This window comes from Auxenochlorella protothecoides, assembly GCF_000733215.1.
Source record: "Auxenochlorella protothecoides strain 0710 unplaced genomic scaffold scaffold101, whole genome shotgun sequence".
Taxonomy (NCBI): domain Eukaryota; kingdom Viridiplantae; phylum Chlorophyta; class Trebouxiophyceae; order Chlorellales; family Chlorellaceae; genus Auxenochlorella; species Auxenochlorella protothecoides.
The window spans coordinates 70,124-88,227 of record NW_011934437.1 but is presented as its reverse complement, the minus strand read 5'-3'; the positions used below and the strand labels follow the sequence as shown (position 1 = coordinate 88,227).

The following is an 18,104-nucleotide window of genomic DNA, read 5'->3' as shown; positions in this document are numbered from 1 at the left end:
GAAATGTGCATATGGTGTATGTGTAAAACGACTGTAATTATTTCTTGGAAGCCTTGGGCTCCACAACCTTGAGCACCTCGACCTCCAGGCCACCCTGCGTCAACGCATGCGCCCATGCCCGCTGCTGCTCAGAAAGGCGGTCCCTGGGCCCCTTGACCTCCACCAGCTTGGCTTTCAGGCGAGCTGGGTTCCAGAGGAGTAGGTCCGGCATACCTCCTGCAAGCGTGTGGGGGGGGGAGGTTGTGTGTGAAATTGCTGCGAGGCAGGTGGGGAGAAGGACTTTGCCAACAAACCAATGACCTCATGCCAGCCCCCCAGCCAGCCTCCCAAACCAGGGCCCCACACCTCACCTGCCCAGCCGGAGTGATCCTCAGCCAGCAGCCGGCACACCACCGCTAGGCCTCTGCCCCCGACGCAGGCTGCGACGGTGAGCAGCTCCTCAAGCGGCCAGCGGTCCCACCGAATGCCGGCGCACAGCTCCCCGCAGTGCGCATCCCACACGGCTCGCAGGCGCTCCTCCACGCCGCCTGCCGCGATCTCCCCCAGGATCCGCTCGATCAGGTCCTGGGGAGGTGGAATTATTACATCAGATCGTTGCCGATGATCACGGGGTGTGCCACTCGCTGGAGGGCAGGTCTGGCAAACTTCAGGATTCCATTATTTTCAGACAGAAACAGAGCTCTCTCTGTAGCCTCATGCCCAGCCACTCTGCACCCCACCTGGCGGCCAATGTAGAAGCTCTCGGTCCTGAGGTCCAGGGGTGAGGACTGAAACGGGGTCCTGAACACGTCGGGGACGGGGGCAAACAGCGCCTCCCACAGGAGCAGGGAGAAGAAGGTCGACCAGATGCCGCCTTCGCAGTGACACCCAGTCCAGCCGCCTGCCTCGTCTCTGGCATAGTGCTGCATGATGTTCGGGTTGCAAGGCGTAAGGGTCGGGGTCCAAAATAAGACACTCCGTGCAGGCGCGCAGGCCCTCAGAGTTTGAATGGCAGATTTCCATGAGAGCAGGCCACTCCTGGACCGTCACCCTCCCCCCCCCTCCCCCCCCCTCCCCCAAGCATACACGCACCTGAAGAGCAAGCTGCTCAACCGTGCACGGCTCACCGCTCAGGCCCATGAATCTGCTCTTGAACCCGACGATGCTGGCCATGGGTCGCTGCACGATCCTGACCTCCCTGGGCTCCGGCGCCACGCTCCCCGCCCAGGCAGGCCTCTTCCAGCGCCGGGGCGGCTTGGCTGGGAGGTTACAGGGCAGTGTGATGGATTGAGAAGGGGAGCGTCGCAATGAAAGACGTGAATGGAGGGAGAACGGAGGGTCTTGCAACCCACGAAACCCTCAACACCGGCGCTGCACGCGCATTCCCAGCTTCCCAGACTCCCATTCCCATTCTTGTGGCATCCTGAATACCCCCCGCCCATCACAGACCGAGCACCCACCCAGGCGCAGGACGCGGCGCTGCAGGGCCAGGCGGTCGCCGTGGCTCAGCCAGTCGTCGGCCAGGCCGGCCTCCGCCATCTCCAGCGCCTCTCCCACCCTCCCCAGGTGCTCGAGGTTGATGGACAGCCGGATCCACCAGTCGCCCCGTCTCGTCCCGCAGTACACGCCGCCTGAAACGAGAGGATGCAGGGGTGTGAGGTGGGCGCCTTGGTGTGGCGAGTGGGGATGCACTCCACTCCTCTTGGTAGTTCCACCGCTTCCCTTCCGTGGCGTCCCACCTAGCAGCTGCTGGAGGCGCTCGATGGCCAGCACATACTCCCGCTTTTTCTCCAGCAGCGACACCCCCGCCGTCGCCATCAGGCAGTGCACCCAGCCTGTGCTTGTGCAGAAGGGAGGAGTGTTGCCACGCGTTTTCGAGGGGCCAATGGCGACGCGGTACTGGCTAGGCCATCCGTAGGGACCGAGTGCTGATTCAGATTCGACACTCGAGGCTCACACCCTCTCGTTCTTGCCTGCCTGGAACCGGGACAGGAAGAGGAGGCTGGACTGCTTGGAGAAGGACTGCTTGAGAGGGCTGGGCAGCTGCTTGTGGCGGTTGGCGTCCAGGCTGCGCCAGATGCCCTCCAGCTCTGCCTCCGCGGCCGCCTCATCCCCGGCCTGCAGCAGGAGGGCAGGGGAGGGGTGCATCGGGTCTGCGCTATGTCTGACCCTCCTGCCCACAGCCAATCCCCTGCATGCAGTCCATGGGCTGCCCCCCCTGCGTGCGCCACGCCAAGACACACACAGGGCCATGCAGGGCCCGGGGCCACCACCCTCCACGGACCTCCAGCGCGTCCATGAGGCGCGCCGCGGCCTGCAGCGCCGCCTCGTACTCCAGCAGCTGCCGGCGGCTGGACCACACGGCCTGCTGGCGGTGCACGAGGTACCGCGGGTACTGCAGCGCGCCGGCGTGCGCGGCGAGGAAGTGCGACAGGCCCTGGTCCTCGGAGAGGAAGAAGAGGCGCTGGAGGCGGGTCACGACTGCCCGCGCCGCCGCTGCCACGCGCACCAGCGGCCCCGTCTGGCGCAGCAGCGCGCCGGCAGCCGCCGCCTCGCCGTGCGCGACGACCGCGGCGTCCAGCCGCCGGAGCAGCGCGGCGCGTCGGCTCGGCGGCTGGATGGCCGTCCGCCGCGCGCCTGGCCCTGCGCAGGCCTCCAGCCCCGCGCAGGCCAATTGGAGCTCCCGGGCCGTCGCCACGGCGGCCAGCGCGGCGACGTCGTGGAAGGCGCCGGCGTCGCCGGCCTCGGCCGGCGACGCGCGGGTCTGCGCCAGGCCCGCAGCGCACAGCTCCCCCACCGCGGCGGCCGCGTCGGGGACCTCGGGGTAGTCGAGGCGCTGGAGCCGGAACCAGGGGCCCTTGCGCAGGAAGAGGCGCAGGAAGAGGGCGGCGGCCGCCGCCGTCAGCGCCTGTGTGTGGGTGCGGTGTGTGTGTGTGCGTGGTGGGGGTGATCCCAAGGGCGGCCGGGGCCGGAGATCCGGTCAAGAGATCACAACACCCCGCCTGATGCACACTCCCGCCTCGTCATCACACCCACCTACCCGCCTCTCAGGGGCCCCCTCAACACACACTCAAACACTCACGCTGAAGGTCTCGCGGAAGTCTCCCTCCTCCCGGTCCAGCAGCCGCGCGTCCTCCCGCCACACCGCCTCCAGCACGCGGTCAAAGTTGGCGCGCAGGCGGTCGCCGCTGGCGGCCGGCTGCGTGGCGGCCTGGAGGCGCAGCGCCGCGGCGGCCACGGCCTGCACATCCGCCTCCTGGTCGGACAGCAGCTGCACCTGGGGATTGCAAGGGTTTGATCCAGGGTGTGCTTGGGGATAGTGTGATCCTGTCGAGGGTGGGGATGGTGTGGGGGAGTTCCCTCCCACCACAGGATCGTGGTGGCTCTGGCAGCCGGCCCTCATCACCCCCCTTCCGACCTCACCCACACATCCACCACGATACAAACACGCGACCCAACGCCCGGCCGCCCCCACCTGGAACTCCACCGGTACGGAGGCACGGCTGGAGGCCGGGGCCTCCAGCACACACCCCTCCACCGCCACCAGCTGGGCGGCCAGCAGGGGCCCCAGCAGGCGTGCCACCTCGCGCGGGACGTGCCCCAGAGCAGCGCCCGACCCCGCGTCCAGCACCAGCGTCGCGTGTTTGTCCCTGGGGTTGTCGGCCTCCAGCTCCAGGCACACCGCCTGGGTGGGAGGCAAGGGGTTGGGACTGCGTGGGGTTCGGGGAAGACATGACTCGGGGGCATGATTGTGCCAGTCGGGGACGGCCCAGGACTCAAGCCGGCGCCTCATTTCCCCCTGCACCTCGCTCCCAACACGGACAGCACGCCACCTGGCCACAGTCGCAGGCGTGGGGCGACTGGAAGGAGCGGCCCACGATGCGACACGTGAAGGAGCAGGCGGTCTGGCTTTGGCTGCAGGACTGGGTGAGGTCGGGGGCGCCGGACGGCGCTGGGCCGGGCGGGGTGCTTGCTGGCGCAGTGCCTGCCCCAGCCGCAGCATCCCTTCCCGCTGGTACCCGGGCCGCCGCGAACGACTTGATGCTGGACTGGGTGCGCCCCCGCCGAGCCGCCTCCTTGAACAGACACTTCTCTGCGTGTGAGTGTTTGGGGAGGAGGGCCTTGTGTTGCAGAGGGCCACGAATGGTATGAGGCATCCAAGAGCACAGCGCTCATGAAGGGATGTCGGATCAATTCCAATCTCAGAAGGCAGCTTGCATGCATCTGGACCACCCTGGTGCATCCAAAGGGCAGGCCCCACCAATGTGAGCGTCAATGGCCTGGGGGTCTTTGCTCAGGGTGGACTGGCACAAGGGACAGAGGGCGGTGCCCGGCGCTGGGGGGTCGGCAACACGTCCATCAATGACCCTTGGCCTCTCCTCGCCCTGGCCAATCCCGGCTGGGGTTGCCCTGTCGACCTGCTTGGGCACCACACGCCGTCGTCCAACCTCACGTCCCAGCAGCTCCTGCAGGGATCCAGTCCCTCTCAGCATGAGAGTGTTGCCAAGATCATGGGCGGGGCGGATCTGGGCGCGTGTGCTGACGAGCTGCTCGCCGCAAGGGCTCTCGACGAGTCATGTCATGAATGCATACTGGTCGCGAGGGAGACCCACAATGCTCATCCTCATCGGCGGTCCAGAGGATGGCCTGTACATCGATGGCAGGATTTCATGTTGCCTTGGGCCGTCGCGTATTGCCGATCGCGTCGTCATTGTGTGTGGTACACGCATTCATTATGGCGAGCACCGTTGTGGATCGAGGCCTATTACCATCCGCTCCTTGGCTTTCATCTGGACGCCGAATCCAACTGAAACCTTTCAGCGCCAAAAGCCAAATGCCGAGACCGCGCAATCGGTGAGCAGCTCACACACCGCGCCATAATCACGTGGGTTGGGGCTCACCGTTTGATAAGCGGCATTTTTATATAACAGGGTTGACAAACAGAGGGGCTGCATTGTTATGGTTGTCGCTCGAACAGTGTATACTATTCCACAATTGTTTCGGAGGTTGTCTAAGAGGTTTTCGAGCAGTTGCGGCGGCATCTCGATGGGTGAAGGCGTCGCATACTCGAGTGTAGTTGCTTGCCATGGACGCACAGGTTGCACCTGAGCCAATGCCAGATAAAGTTGTGCACAACATACCGGCAATGGATCTGGAGACTGGTGAAAAGACCGCCCGAGCGCCGGTTGGACAGCAAACCGGCTGGCGCATCCTCAAACCCTTTTCACAATTGGACGACAAGCGCAACTTAATAAGGTGAGGGGTGTCTGACTTGCACAGAGTACCCAATGACCCCAAAGTGTACACAACTGTGACAGGATGGAACCACATTGCGCCATTAGGAGCCAAGGAGTTCACTTTAAGGGCTCCCTGCTCAGCCCGCGGACCTCCAACCCTGTTGCCGCATTGTATCTCATGCAGGAAATTCTCGCCGAGCATGTTCTTGCTATCCACTTGCACCGGTCTGATCGGGCTGCTCTTCAGCGTCAACCCCTACCTGTCCACAAGCTGGTCGACCCCTCTTGCTTTCGGCTTCTGGTGGCTCAGCGTCGTCCTCTTCCTCATCTGCCTGACCATGGTGTCCCTCAGGTGGGCGCTGCGGGCCGGGTGACTACAAATGTATAGTTGTCAACCATGGCATTGCCACCTGTGAAGGAAGGTGGCTAAGAGTTGTGACAAATGCACCCTTTGCACGCCAATCAGTCCACCCAAACCATGCACTGCTGTGCAGGTGCATCCTCCACTGGGAGACAATTGCCATCCTGCCCAAGAACCACTCCTTCGATCTCTTCTTTGCTGGCTACATCCTCATTTCTTTTGGCATCCTGGTGGAGGGGTTCGTGCGGTACTGCCCACATTACATTGGCTCCGGCTTCTACACCGTCGCCATCGTCTTCTGGGTGAGGATGAATTCATGAATAGCAGCAAACCGGCATCTGCCCTTGGACATGGGCTTCGGTCATTGCTTGACAAACCGCAGCAGAGGAAGCCAGTAGATAGTCCTCCACCATCTCTCCCCACAGTGGATTACAGCCGTCTTGTCGCACATTGCCAACATCCTGATCCCCTTCTACCTGGCCTACTACCACAGCCGCACGTGAGTGTCCTGCGTGCCTTCACCTGATAGCGTCTCTAAGCTGGATCAGGTGGTGCTTCGTGCTGTGGCCAGGTGATTTCCCTGCGCACCCCTGCCCTGGCGCTCAGCATCCTCAGCCTCGCCAATCCCTCCCCCTCCCCTCCCAAACATGTCTTGCAGCTTTGCCGAGCTGTCGACCCTCTGGCTGCTCGCCATGTTCCCCGGAGTCGTGATTGGGGTGGCAGGTCCAGTCCTTGCAGCCGCTATTCCCAGTATCTCGTGCGTGGGGAAGAATGGGGGTCTGCCTGGGAACAGGCATGTAGCGAGGGGGTCCACAGCATCATGCCAGACCCAACACTTTATCATGCGCCCACCGAGGCACTTTGCCTCAGCAGCCCCTCATGTGTTGAGGTCACCTGTGCTGTGGCGGCGGAAAGGCATATCACTGCCACCCCTACCCCTCCCTGTCCCTGCAGTCAAGCTCGGCACATCCTCTACATGACCTACCTACTACTGGGCGCAGCGCTCCCCCTGGTCCTCGTGACGCTCGGCATGCTCCTGGCACGCTTCTTCTTCATGGGTGAGCGCTGGCAGCTGGATGGGCGGATGGGGCAACTGCAACTTGCACTCCTTCACTCTGCATACATGTTGACTTCCAGGTCCGCTGCAGACCCAGTTCTGGTTCTCCACCTGCCGCCATATCACGTCACTTCCCCGCCCCAACCCGCCCCAACCCGCCCTACCCCCGCCCTGCGTGCCAGGTCTCCCTCCTGTGCACTTCATCGTCTCTGTCTTTCTCCCAGCTGCTCCCATGGCCCTCTTTGGCCTCACCTTCCTTCAGCTCGGGGTGGTGTCCACCAAGATATTCCCACCAGAGCTCCGGCATGCGCCCTTCCTTGACGTTAGTAGAGTGGCTGGACGAGGAGTGTTTGTGGGCACGTGCTGGTGTGAGAGAAGTGAGGCATTAAACATGGTTGACGTTGCAACCCTGCAGCCGCCCTGTGGCCCTTTAAAGAGCCTCAAACCCATGTAGACAGCTCCCCAGCCTCCCACGCCAACCTCTCCATTGCAGTTTGCCAATCCAGGCCTGCTCTCGTGCCTGACAGTGGTCGCCTTCATGTTCCTGGGCAGCTGCATCTGGTTCCTGACCTTTGGCATGCTGGTGTGCCTGGCCACCGCCATCAAGAACAAGGGCATCCCCTTCACCACCGGCTGGTGCGCGCGGGTGTTGCCTGGAGAGTGGGAGGTTGGCGGCTGTGAATCCAGTGCTTGAGGCTACTGAGCGATAGTCAGCAGAAAGTTTGGCAAGGACCTGGCACAGTAACACACAGCTAAATTACATACCCTTTGCATGATGACCATGCGGCGTGTGGAGCATCCAGTAACCCCCCTTCTCCCAACGCCATGCTCGCCAGGTGGGGCGGCGTGTTCCCAACAGGCCTGGCCGGTCTCCTGGCCGTCGAGCTGGGAGTGCTCTTGGGCATCGACGCCCTCAAGATCGTGGGCTCCACGCTGAGCGTTTTCACGGGCTTGTTGGGCGCGTACTGCACGGCCAGGACTAGCGCACAGGTCTACTCCGGGGTCATCTTCAACGCTGACATTTGAATGGAGGGCTCCGCCCCGCATGAGCACCCGCCCACAGTCCCCTGTGTCCCCTATTCAGATCTCCCACCAATGAGGAACAAGACCCTTGCATATACCAATGAACTCGCATTTGCCAGGTTGCACCCCAACAGAGTCTACACCTAGACTGCACCCCAATAAGCTCTGCGTATAAACAATCCCTCTGAACAAGCTCAGAACCACCTTCCATACTTTTGCACGCCAGTATTGTGCAGCACATGGCCACTGCCTGCTTTCTGATGTGAGCAATGGCTTTGACCAGCAGGGTCTTATTGAAAATGCCATCCATCGTTAAAATGACCCCGGCCTCCTGAACAACACAGAGTTAGGATGTGAGGATTTTCAGCTGTGCAAAGTGCCTTATGATCTGGTACTGGTCATGCGCTGTTTCGGGAACTCGAAGATCTTTGTGCTGATTCAGACGGAAACCGGTTCCGACACGCATGCACGGGCAACTTCCTCTCCATAGCACAACAGGATGTCCAGTGAAAGCACAGGTTTCCAATTTTGTGCAAGGATTTCCTTCAACTTGGCCTGCATCGGTTGCCATGGTCGTCGCCAATCCCAACTACAAGCGTCTCCCCTTGCCAGCGTCTGGCTTCGGAACCTTCGCGGACTTCTACCCATTCTACCTTGGTGAGGTCGGATCGATACATTGCTACGCTGGTTTGTGGTGAATCACCAGGCGCTACGTCCCATGGGCCCCGCTGCAATCAAACCCTGCCCCCCCCTCCCAACCAACCAACCACAAACCCGCTCATCCCAAAGGGGAGCATGCGAATCGGACATGCCGGCGCCTGCACATCCTGGGCACCACCATCGTCCTGGCCCTCGACACCCTGGCGCTGCTGACCCTGAGCCTCAAAGTGCTCCCCTTCGTGCCTCTGATTGGCTACGGCTTTGCATGGACAGGCCACTTCTTCTTCGAGCACAACCGCCCGGCGACCTTTAAGCATCCCATGTATAGCCTCATGGGCGATCTCAGGCTGTGGTGGGAGGTCGTGACGAGGCAGCGACCTCTGTGAGATCCGCAAACCCTCGCATGGCTGAGGGGTCCGCTGCGTGGGGCTTTGGTTGCACCTGCACGATCCCATGTGCTGAACATTGCTGGGCCTCTCTAAAGGCCACCGCCCTTCCTCCTCATCATTGCCCACCCACAAGCTAATGTGACTCCTGTAGTGCAAGTGCTTTTACCGCCGCCGCGATCTTCGGTCTGTTATCGTGATGAAATCCGAGAGACGCATGGGCTGCAGCATGCGCACCTCGCCCTCCTCATCGGCGGCCAGGCGGTTTGAGGGCACCTGCAAAGGGAGGATTTGCACTCTGCATGTCAACAGGAGCCTTGTCTCTTTGAGTTAAAAGCCAGCAGCGCAGGCTGCTGCTGCCATGCAGGCATAAAGCACAGCACGCTTGCAGCACGAGCTTGCAGGCCTTCAGCATGCCTCCAAGAGCGAGCTGCATGCATCTGGCCTCCTCCTCTGCAACCGCATCCCCTCAATGGGCCTACCTCCACTGTCCCATCCTCGTAGGCATGTTTGTAGTGGCAGCTTGCACCAAAGGGGCACGCTCCTGTCGGCAATGCGGCAGTGCTGATGGTCAGTGCAGAGGTGGCCCTGTTCTGTGCACACCAAACTGCACCCCATGCCGCCCGCTCAGTCCTCTCACGCATGCCTGAAACACGCCTGCCCGCCGGTGCCCCGCCCAGTCCCCTCGTGCACACCCCTCACCCCTGCCCTTGTCAAAGTGCATGCAGTCAATGGAGGCCAGCTTGGCTCGGTACCCCTCCACGATGGCCTGCTTCTGCTCCGCGCTCTCCGGCCACACCGTGCTGGGCGTCACGAAGAAGGCTGTCTGCCGGCACACCGGGCAGGTCCGCAGCGCCTGTAGGGGGGCCGTGGCGGCGTGTCTCCGGGGCCGGCAGCAGATCGCCACTCCTGGCATGCCCTCGCGGCGGTCCCTGCACCGCGCCTCCATGCCCTGGCCAGCTCCAGCATGCCCCCGACCCCACTCTCCCTCCGCCGTCCCCACCGGCCCGCATGCCGAAGCACCCCCCTCCCCCCCCTCACCGTGTCGACGTCCACCTCGCCCTCCTGGCGCCAGGACCGGATGCAGGCCAGGCAGAAGACGTGGTCGCAGGCCAGCAGGCCGAAGCGGCGCGCGCCCGCCTCCGCCTTGCCCAGCACGCGCTCCAGGCAGATGGCGCACTCCAGGCGCGCCGCCGCCTGCCGCGCCGCCAGGCGGTCGTGCCGCGCGCCACACTCGCGCAGGTGCGCCGCTGCCGCGGCGGCGTCCGTCGGGTGCAGCGCGTGCCGCCCGCAGCGCGGGCAGGCCTCGCCGTGCGGGCGGTCGCAGGCGTCGCCGCGCGGGCACGTGCCCGTGGCCAGGAAGGCGGGGCACAGGCCGTGGGCGGAGGCGGGGGCGACCGGCGGCCGCGCCACCGCGCCCGTCATCGCGCCTGCCATCGCGCCGGGCCGAGACCAGGGCGGCGGCCGGGCGCCGGCGCGCAGCGCGGCGTCCGCGGCGGCCTGCGCCCAGGGGTCACGCCCCTCCTCCTCCCAGCCGCCGAGGCCGTCCATCGCGTCGTCGTCCACCACCGCCGCAGCGCCTGGCTCCGCGCCCTGCCCCGCGTCGGTCTCAAACGGGTCCAGGGGCAGGCTGGCCAGCAGCGCGTGGCTTGCAGGCGGCTCAGACCCCAGTCCAGGAGCACCGGGCTCCGGGGATGGCGCCGTGCCGGACGTGGCGGCAGGCTTGGGCGCGGCGCGGGGTGCACGGTGCGGGTGCTTGTGGTCGTATCGGCACTGATGGAGATGTGACGGAGGGCGGCTCAGCACCTCGGCTCAAGGAATGTGCAACCATGTCTCCCACACACACCTTCCCCCGAGGCGAGGGAGCATACAATGGTAAGGGCACCTCACCTTGTCCCCGTACTTGCAGAAGCCCGCGGCCCAGTACTTGCAGACCTGTGGCGTGGGTGCGGGGAGGCGATGGTCGCAATGCATGGTACAGTGTGGGTGGGGCCGCTGTGACTGCCCCTGTGATCAGGGGGTTGCCAGCGCAAGCAGGAGTGCACAGCCAGCATGGGCCTGCCATTCACCATGGAGGGGGTGTCCTGGAGGTCGTGGGAGAAGGTGCAAGCCTGGCCATACCGGCAAGTCCCCTCCAAGTAGTATCGGCACAGCACCCTGTTGAGTGACATTAGGGAGTCCATGGGCAGCAAATGGGTCGGATAGCAAACACAGGACACAAGGTGAGGGCGCCTACATTTCACCGAACACATGGATGTCTGTGTTGGTATTCCCAATAAGCTCACACCTCACCTGTCCGTCATCGTGCGCACAAGCTGGGCGAGTGTGCTGCCTCTCGACGGGCAGGACCCCTGGACACTCACCGATCAGGCATCCTGGGACACAGCACCCAGAATTACAAAGCAATTCCACAGATTGATGACTCCTTGGCAATACCTCCCATCGTGGTCCCGCTGTCGCCCACCGTCTCGACTTCCCCGGCAGAGTGCCAGTCCGTCGCGCCCTGCGGAGTCCCGACCAGCGTCCCACTCAGCGGCGATGCCGCGGGCAGGATCGCCCCATGTGCTCGGCTCGTACACTGGCCCTCAGGCGCTGCGCAGGGGAGATCAGCAGGGACCACCACCTCCAATCCTCTGTCCTGCAGGCCGTGTGCTTCCCCATGCGCACCGGGATCCTCCGCACCTTGCGGGCTGGGTCTTGCATGGACAGGGCGCTGTCCAGGCTCACCACCCTGGGCCTGCACCTGGAGCCCGCGAAGCCGGAGACACATCTGAACGGCATAGCCTGCCAACAGACCTCCGGCATGAGCACCGGGGCCGGGTCCAAGCGGGCGAGGGGGACACCTGGGGACGCCCTCGACGACACCGCGGTGTACATCGTGGGGGTGGCGCGCACCCCCCTGGGATCCTTCCAGGGTGGCCTATCCAGCCTGTCGGCCACCGATCTAGGGGGCATCGCCATCCGCGCCGCCCTGGAGCGGGCGGGGGTGAGCCCCAACGACGTGGACGAGGTGTACATGGGCAACGTGTGCAGGTGCGCGTGCGTCTACTTGTTGTCTGAGAGTCGAGATGCGTTCGCATGCCAATGCATGCAGGGTTTGGACGTATGGGAATGTGTCGGGACTCGGGTCCGGTGGCAACATGGAGCAAGATGAGGCATTGCCTGCTCCTCCAGCGCTAGGACCACCGCTGTTCTCCCATACCACAAATCCATCTGCCGAAACCCTCGCCCTCGGCATCACTCTGTGCCCCCCCACCCACCCACACCTCCTACACACACACTCAGTGCCAACCTGGGGCAGGCCCCAGCGCGCCAGGCGGCCCTCAAGGCGGGCTTGCCCTTCTCCGCCGACTGCACCACGGTGAACAAGGTGTGCAGCTCCGGGATGAAGGCGCTGACCATCGCCGCCGCCAGCCTGCAGCTGGGCGTGGCCCAGGTGGCGGTGGCCGGGGGCATGGAGTCGATGAGCAACATCCCCTACTACGTGCCCTCCGCGCGCGGCGGCGCGCGCCTGGGCCACGCCCAGCTCGTGGACGGCATGGTGGCCGACGGGCTGTGGGACCCGCACCACGACATCCACATGGGCGAGTGCGCGGAGCTGTGCGCCGAGGAGCACGGCATCACGCGCGCCGAGCAGGACGCGCACGCGCTGGAGAGCGCGGCCCGGGCGCGCCGCGCGCAGGCCGGCGGCGTCACCGCCTGGGAGGTGGTGCCCGTGGAGGTGAAGACGCGGCGCGGGACAGCGGTCGTCTCGCAGGTGGGTGGGGTGAGGGCGGGGGTCTGGGAGGGCGTGGACTCGGATGAGCATGTTGTCCCAGGGTAGAAGGGGACTGGGAGGAGGAATGAGGAGCTGGGCAGGCGACCTGGGGGCGTCTCACGACCCTGCGCGGCGCACGCCCTCTACGCTGCATGCTGCTCGGCACGGTGATGGCGGCTACTCACTGGGCCGTCGCCTCGCCCTGATGATCGATCCCGCTCAAGCAGTTGCCTCCACACCACCTTGAATCCCTCCTACTCCTCTCCTGTCCAACCCCCCCACTCGACCTTCACAGGACGAGGCCCTGGCCAAGATGGACCCCGAGAAGCTGGTGCGGCTGCGCCCCTCCTTCCGGCCCGAGGGCCCCGACGCGGCGCCAGGCACGATCACGGCCGGCAACGCCTCGCCGCTGACCGACGGCGCGGCGGCGCTGGTGCTGGCCTCCGGCGCGGCGGTCGCCCGCCTGGGCCTGCGCCCGCTGGCCCAGCTGCTGGGCAGCGCCGACGCGGCGCGGGAGCCGCGCGAGTACACCACGGCGCCCTCGGCCTCGTTGCCCAAGGCACTGGCGCGCGCCGGGGTCGCCGCCGCCGACGTGGACGCCTGGGAGATCAACGAGGCCTTCTCCGTGGTGGACCTGGTCAACCGCCGGCTGCTGGGCCTGGACCCGGAGCGCGTGAATGCGCTGGGCGGCGCCGTGGCCCTGGGCCACCCCATCGGCTGCTCCGGCGCGCGCGTCGTGGTCACGCTGATCAACGCGCTGCGCAGCCGCGGCGGCACCCTGGGCGCGGCCGGCATCTGCAACGGCGGCGGCGGGTCCACTGCCGTCGTCCTGCGCCTGATGCCTCAGGCGGAGTGAGGGGCCGGCGGGGGCAGGGGTGCAGCCCGGGTCATCGAGGTGGGGCCGAGGATACCACGCTGAGGGCGCCGCGCTGAGCCGGTGGGGCCGCGCCGAACGGACGCAGAGTCCCAAAGGCCAGAAAGCACGACGAATGCCACCTCGCCGCGGAGCGTGAGGCCGCGCCCGTCTTCCACCACGCCGTCGAACCTGCGGCGCAGAGTGAGGAACCCTCCCATTTTCCTTGCCCGGGTTCCTGTCGGAGGCCCATGCTGGCGAACTGCGGCTCGCGGCAGATTTTGAATGATCATTGAGTTCTCCCCTCCCCGAGTCAAGTGTGCACTCTCCCGCTTTGGCTTGAAATTGTCTGCATGCGCAGGGATCCCACAGAGGATCCTGTGCCTTCCTTGTCCTGCCACAACGTATCCCGCACTGGTCAAACGTATTCTGTGCATGGCGGTCCTCCATAGGTGTGAGGCCCCTTGAAGCCCGTAAGCTGTCTCGCGCATGGATCTGTCAGGTTCCAAGTCCCTCACCCTGCGTCGGTGGAGACCTTTGAGTAGGCCTTGCGGGTGCGGGAGGGAAAGGTGCTTACAAGTTCGTCGATGCTCTTCTCCGTCTCCTTCAGGCTGCACCCCTGGTGGAGGAGTGGGGTGGGCATCCTGACGTCACAGTCCTGTTTTTGTGTGGGTGGCTCCCACCCGTGCATACCGGCCTGTCATTCGCACACTTCACTGCACCAACGAGCACTTTGTGTGCACTCAAGCAGAGGGTCCAGCCGGTCAGGGGAAGGTCCACGCGCATGCTGTACCCTCACCGTATCAATGACAACGTTTGCCTTGCGGCATCGCTCCGCATCTGGCAGCTGCCGAGCCAGCAGGGAAGCCAGTTTCTCTGTGCAGGGAGGGAGTGAAAGATAGCGCGGGATGCAGATCCTTGCGGCAGCTGGAGGTGGAGGCAAGCTCAGGTGCAACAGAATCAACAAGCCCATTCAGATTCAGAACAATAGCCAACCTGGCGACATGCCCTTCCGAGAGAGGACACGCCGGCGCTGGATGTGAGGAGGGGCGCTGACGGCTACTGTGAGGTCGCAGTCCGCCTCGGCCCCCGTCTCAAACAGGAGGGGGATGTCCAGGACCACGGCTTCCGCCCCCCACTCGGCGGCCCGCCTTAGTCCAAGACACCTCTGGGCCTTTACCAGGGGATGTACGATGTCCTCCAGCTGCCTCAGAGCGGCGGGGTTGCCGACCACACAGGCACTCAGCGCCGTGCGGTCGACGGCGCCGCCCGTCACAGCAGTCGGAAAGGCGGCACCGATGGGCTCCACAGCGAGCCCGCCTGCGGCATACAGCTCGTGCACCATCTATGTTTGGAATCGGTTGTGAAGACGGTGGAGTTCTGGCTATGGGCGTGAGTGTATGAGGCAAGTAGAATTGCATGGCCTGAGGATCGGTTGACAGACAAAGAGATGACCGCAATCGAAAGAAAGGATCTACCATCGGTCATGCAGCGAGGCTGCTGTGATCCCGATGAGGCAGGCATCAGGGAAGTGGCAGGAGGGAGCTATATGTACAGCCACTCACACCCGCACCTGGTCAGCATCCAAGACCGGGACGTTGCGCTGCTCGAGCATGCGACTCACGGTGCTCTTGCCCATTCCTATACCGCCTGTCAGGCCTACCACCAGGGGCGCCGAGGCATGGTCCATCGGGTGGCTCTGGCAGGAGGACAACCGGCGAAGGTGTGTACTTCCCAGGCGCCCGACCTTCCCACGCCCTGGTGGACAACACCTACCCTTGCCCCCACCCAGACCCCTCCATTGCTGCATTTCCGGTCATGGGTTTTGGGTTTTGCTTGCTTGCCCTGTGCTTCATCTGTACTTGACCCACCTCGCGGGTAATGACTACTCCATGAGCTTGCGCGCGCAATCTTTCCGACACAACACTCGGATTTGAAAGCATGCATGCGGCTCTTAAGCCAGGCCTTCACACCCATCCTGCGGCATGCACCATGGATGAAACAAAACTGCACATGGCTTGAAGTAGGAGGGATGAGTTCGCGAAAGGGCGCTCGACCTTCCGCTCCAATACAGCGCTCGATCACTTCCTTCCTTGGCTCCAAGAAACCGCCTCCCTCGGAGCCGACTCCACTCAAGCAGCGCCATGCTGATAATGGCGCAGATAAGGCAGAGACTCTAACCCACGCATGCGAAGACCGCCCGAGGAGATCACCTGATCACTCGGATGGGGGTGGTGTAGCCATTCTGCCCCTCAAGCGCGCCAGGTCCGATGAGGCCCTCCCAGCCCCCCAGGAGACGCCCTCCAAGAAGCGCAATGGTCCAGACCAGGCAGTCCTGCACGACAGATTCCAGCGCAAGCTGGTATCGGGTCAGGCTGCGACTCGAGGAGAGAGAGCGGCGGAGGCCAAGCAGAGTGTGACTGTGACCGGGACCCCTCCCCCCGGGGCCAAGCTGACACCCCTAGAGCAGCAGGTCACAGATCTCAAGAGGCAGCACCCCGGCGTCCTGCTGGTAGTGGAGGTGCGATGGAGTTTGCAGCGTCTTTCTTCCTGTATTCAGGAAGTTTTAATTGGATGCACAAGGGGGCACTGACCTGCGACGATTGCACTGTACTGTACGGGGATTACGGCCCAGGAAATGGCAGTCTAGCTCAAGTCCAACGCTGCACGGGACCATTGCATTGCTATGAAATCCATAACCACTGTACGGCTATCCTGCTGTGCCTTTGTGTTTTCCATAAGGACACTGACAGAACCTCACCAGAAAGCCCCCCCTCGGTCCCGCCCATGCGTGCAGTGCGGGTACAAGTTCCGCTTCTTCGGCGAGGACGCGGAGACGGCGTCCCGCATCCTCAACGTCTTCTCCTTCCCGGACCACAACTACCTGGTGGCCTCAATCCCGGCCCACCGCCTGCACGTGCACGTGCGGCGGCTGGTGGAGGCGGGCTGCAAGGTGGGCATCGTGCGTCAGACCGAGACGGCAGCCATCAAGGCCGCCGGTACGACGCGCAGCGCGCCCTTCCAGAGGAGGATGACGGAGCTCTACACCCGTGCTACCCTGGAGGTCGGGCACCTGGGCTCCTTGGCTATGGGAGGGAGGAGGAGATGGTTTGTGGATGATGGGTGTGGCGGCGGGAACGCCATACCCCCGCTCTGTGCAACTGCTCTGCATCCCTGCCTTCCTACTCATCCATGCGCCCGTCACACACAAGCCCACGGCCGCCACAGGCGGGGGAGCTTGGCGAGTCGGCGTGTGAGAGGCCTGGGGATGCCCCCGGCCAGCCTGGGGGGTCCGCCCGCTTCCTGGTGTGCGTCGTGGAGGCCGAGGGCGCCCAGGGGCGGTCTGGAGGTCTGGAGGTCGGCATGGTGGCCGTGGAGACCGCCACCGGCGCCGTCCTCTTCTCCCAGTTCAGGTGTGGTGAGGAGGGGGAGAGGATGGTGCCGAGGGGAGCACCTCTGTTTTGAGATGGCTGGGTCCCAGAGGATGGCGTTCGAGATGCCGCATCCCTGCGAGGCGTACGGTGGCGCCGCGGGGCCTTGCAGCATGCGCCCGGGCCCACACAAGATTTCACAGCCCGGTGGACCCCGCCCTCTTCCACGCCGCTCCCCAGGGACTCGGTGCTGCGGAGCGAGCTGGAGGCGCGCCTGCTGTTCGTGCCCCCCTCCGAGGTCCTGGTGCCCAGCGACACCAGCGCCCCCACCCGCCGCCTGCTGGCCTGCCTGGACGGCGGGGAGGGGCCGGCGGCGCGTGTCGAGGAGGTGGACGCGGGGCGGTACGCTGCGCCCGGCGCCGCGGGCAGGGTCGTGGCGGAGTTCTACGGCGAGGATCGGGGCGGGGCGGGACCGGGGGAGGATCTGGATGGGCGGGCGGACGAGGCGCATGGGAACGAGGTCCGGGAAAGCGGGGCGCTGGATTACCAGTCCCAGGGGAATGAGGCGCAGGGGCGGGCGGCGGGCGCGCTGCCGCCGCTGGCGCTGCGTGCGCTGGCGCACGCGCTGGACCACCTCCGCCCTTTCCACCTGGAGGGGGTGCTGCGCTGGGGCGCCGGGTTCCAGCAGCTGAACACGCAGGCCGAGCTGGCCCTGTCCCCCAACACCCTCCGGTGCGGCGGCGGGGAGGGGGGAGTGTGGGTGTTCTGGGGGGGGTCCAGGGAGTGAGGTGCCGTTTGTGCTTGCGGTCTCTGGGTTCCTGGAGCCTCGCCTTGCTTTGGGGGGGAAGGAAACCAGGCCTGCTCGGGCCAAGCAGTCTCCAGCGACGGGCCATTGCGGCTGCACTCCCCACCCTTTCCACACCTGGGCCCCACACCGCCAGGCAGCTGGACGTGCTGGTGAACAGCAGCACCGGCCAGGAGAAGGGCAGCCTGCTCTGGCTGCTCAACCACACGCGCACAGCCTTCGGGGCGCGGCGCCTGCGGCACTGGGTGTCCCACCCGCTGAGGATTGCCGCAGCTATCACCGCCCGGCTGGACGCCGTGCAACAGCTGCGGGAGGACGGTGGGGATGGGCCCTCTGGGGGGTTCTTTGGAGGGCGGCGAGAGCCCCTGTCCCTGATGTGAGGCTTCTCAAGTTGTTGAGTGCAGGGGGACGGGCCTGTTCCTGCCCGCCTCTTCGACCACCAACTACCCCGCCCACCCCACCCCCGCTCAGACTGCACGCACGCGCCGCTGGCGGCGCTGCCAGGGCTCCTCCGCTCGCTGCCGGACCTGGAGAAGGGCCTGACCCGTGCGCTGCATGGCACCACCGCCCCCTCGGAGTGCGTGGCCGTGCTGGGCGCGCTGCGCTCGCTGCGCG

At 64.8% G+C, this 18,104-nt stretch overlaps 8 protein-coding genes across 8 annotated transcripts in view; 4 read left to right on the top strand and 4 right to left on the bottom strand.

Moving 5' to 3' along the window:
• Positions 1–37: 37 nt before the first annotated feature.
• F751_0294 (Fanconi-associated nuclease 1-like protein) lies at positions 38–4,472 on the bottom strand (the record flags this gene model as incomplete). Its single annotated transcript, XM_011403285.1, has 12 exons — positions 38–216; positions 351–564; positions 720–902; positions 1,072–1,238; positions 1,440–1,610; positions 1,719–1,819; positions 1,937–2,097; positions 2,264–2,887; positions 3,062–3,256; positions 3,455–3,664; positions 3,999–4,072; positions 4,433–4,472. The coding sequence occupies 12 exons, from the start codon at positions 4,470–4,472 to the stop codon at positions 38–40; spliced, it is 2,319 nt and encodes a 772-aa protein (XP_011401587.1).
• A 944-nt stretch (positions 4,473–5,416) lies between these two features.
• F751_0293 (hypothetical protein) lies at positions 5,417–7,660 on the top strand (the record flags this gene model as incomplete). Its single annotated transcript, XM_011403284.1, has 7 exons — positions 5,417–5,568; positions 5,711–5,879; positions 6,003–6,076; positions 6,236–6,300; positions 6,537–6,635; positions 7,141–7,270; positions 7,471–7,660. The coding sequence occupies 7 exons, from the start codon at positions 5,417–5,419 to the stop codon at positions 7,658–7,660; spliced, it is 879 nt and encodes a 292-aa protein (XP_011401586.1).
• A 566-nt stretch (positions 7,661–8,226) lies between these two features.
• Positions 8,227–8,703, top strand: F751_0292 (hypothetical protein; the record flags this gene model as incomplete). Its single annotated transcript, XM_011403283.1, has 2 exons — positions 8,227–8,314; positions 8,447–8,703. 2 exons carry the CDS (start codon positions 8,227–8,229, stop codon positions 8,701–8,703), a joined length of 345 nt encoding a protein of 114 aa, XP_011401585.1.
• Positions 8,704–8,868: 165 nt separating this feature from the next.
• Positions 8,869–10,886, bottom strand: F751_0291 (E3 ubiquitin-protein ligase makorin; the record flags this gene model as incomplete). The annotated part of the gene is made up of 7 exons (XM_011403282.1): positions 8,869–8,979; positions 9,186–9,247; positions 9,406–9,559; positions 9,745–9,953; positions 10,221–10,476; positions 10,594–10,638; positions 10,773–10,886. 7 exons carry the CDS (start codon positions 10,884–10,886, stop codon positions 8,869–8,871), a joined length of 951 nt encoding a protein of 316 aa, XP_011401584.1.
• Positions 10,887–11,404: 518 nt separating this feature from the next.
• On the top strand, positions 11,405–13,316 carry F751_0289 (putative acetyl-CoA acetyltransferase, cytosolic 2; the record flags this gene model as incomplete). Its single annotated transcript, XM_011403280.1, has 3 exons — positions 11,405–11,736; positions 11,989–12,460; positions 12,756–13,316. 3 exons carry the CDS (start codon positions 11,405–11,407, stop codon positions 13,314–13,316), a joined length of 1,365 nt encoding a protein of 454 aa, XP_011401582.1.
• On the bottom strand, positions 11,941–12,511 carry F751_0290 (hypothetical protein; the record flags this gene model as incomplete). Its single annotated transcript, XM_011403281.1, has 2 exons — positions 11,941–12,118; positions 12,231–12,511. 2 exons carry the CDS (start codon positions 12,509–12,511, stop codon positions 11,941–11,943), a joined length of 459 nt encoding a protein of 152 aa, XP_011401583.1.
• Positions 13,317–13,827: 511 nt separating the features above from the next.
• F751_0288 (Dephospho-CoA kinase) lies at positions 13,828–14,952 on the bottom strand (the record flags this gene model as incomplete). Its single annotated transcript, XM_011403279.1, has 4 exons — positions 13,828–13,932; positions 14,113–14,189; positions 14,310–14,658; positions 14,887–14,952. 4 exons carry the CDS (start codon positions 14,950–14,952, stop codon positions 13,828–13,830), a joined length of 597 nt encoding a protein of 198 aa, XP_011401581.1.
• A 179-nt stretch (positions 14,953–15,131) lies between these two features.
• Positions 15,132–18,104, top strand: part of F751_0287 (DNA mismatch repair protein Msh3) — a gene marked incomplete at both ends in the record, with an annotated part of 5,426 nt that continues 2,453 nt past the window's right edge. The window contains 8 exons of the mRNA XM_011403278.1: positions 15,132–15,142; positions 15,579–15,834; positions 16,111–16,377; positions 16,542–16,726; positions 16,925–16,988; positions 17,340–17,416; positions 17,626–17,807; positions 17,961–18,076. Coding sequence (XP_011401580.1) covers positions 15,132–15,142; positions 15,579–15,834; positions 16,111–16,377; positions 16,542–16,726; positions 16,925–16,988; positions 17,340–17,416; positions 17,626–17,807; positions 17,961–18,076 — 1,158 coding nt within the window. The remainder of the gene's footprint in view (positions 15,143–15,578; positions 15,835–16,110; positions 16,378–16,541; positions 16,727–16,924; positions 16,989–17,339; positions 17,417–17,625; positions 17,808–17,960; positions 18,077–18,104) is intronic.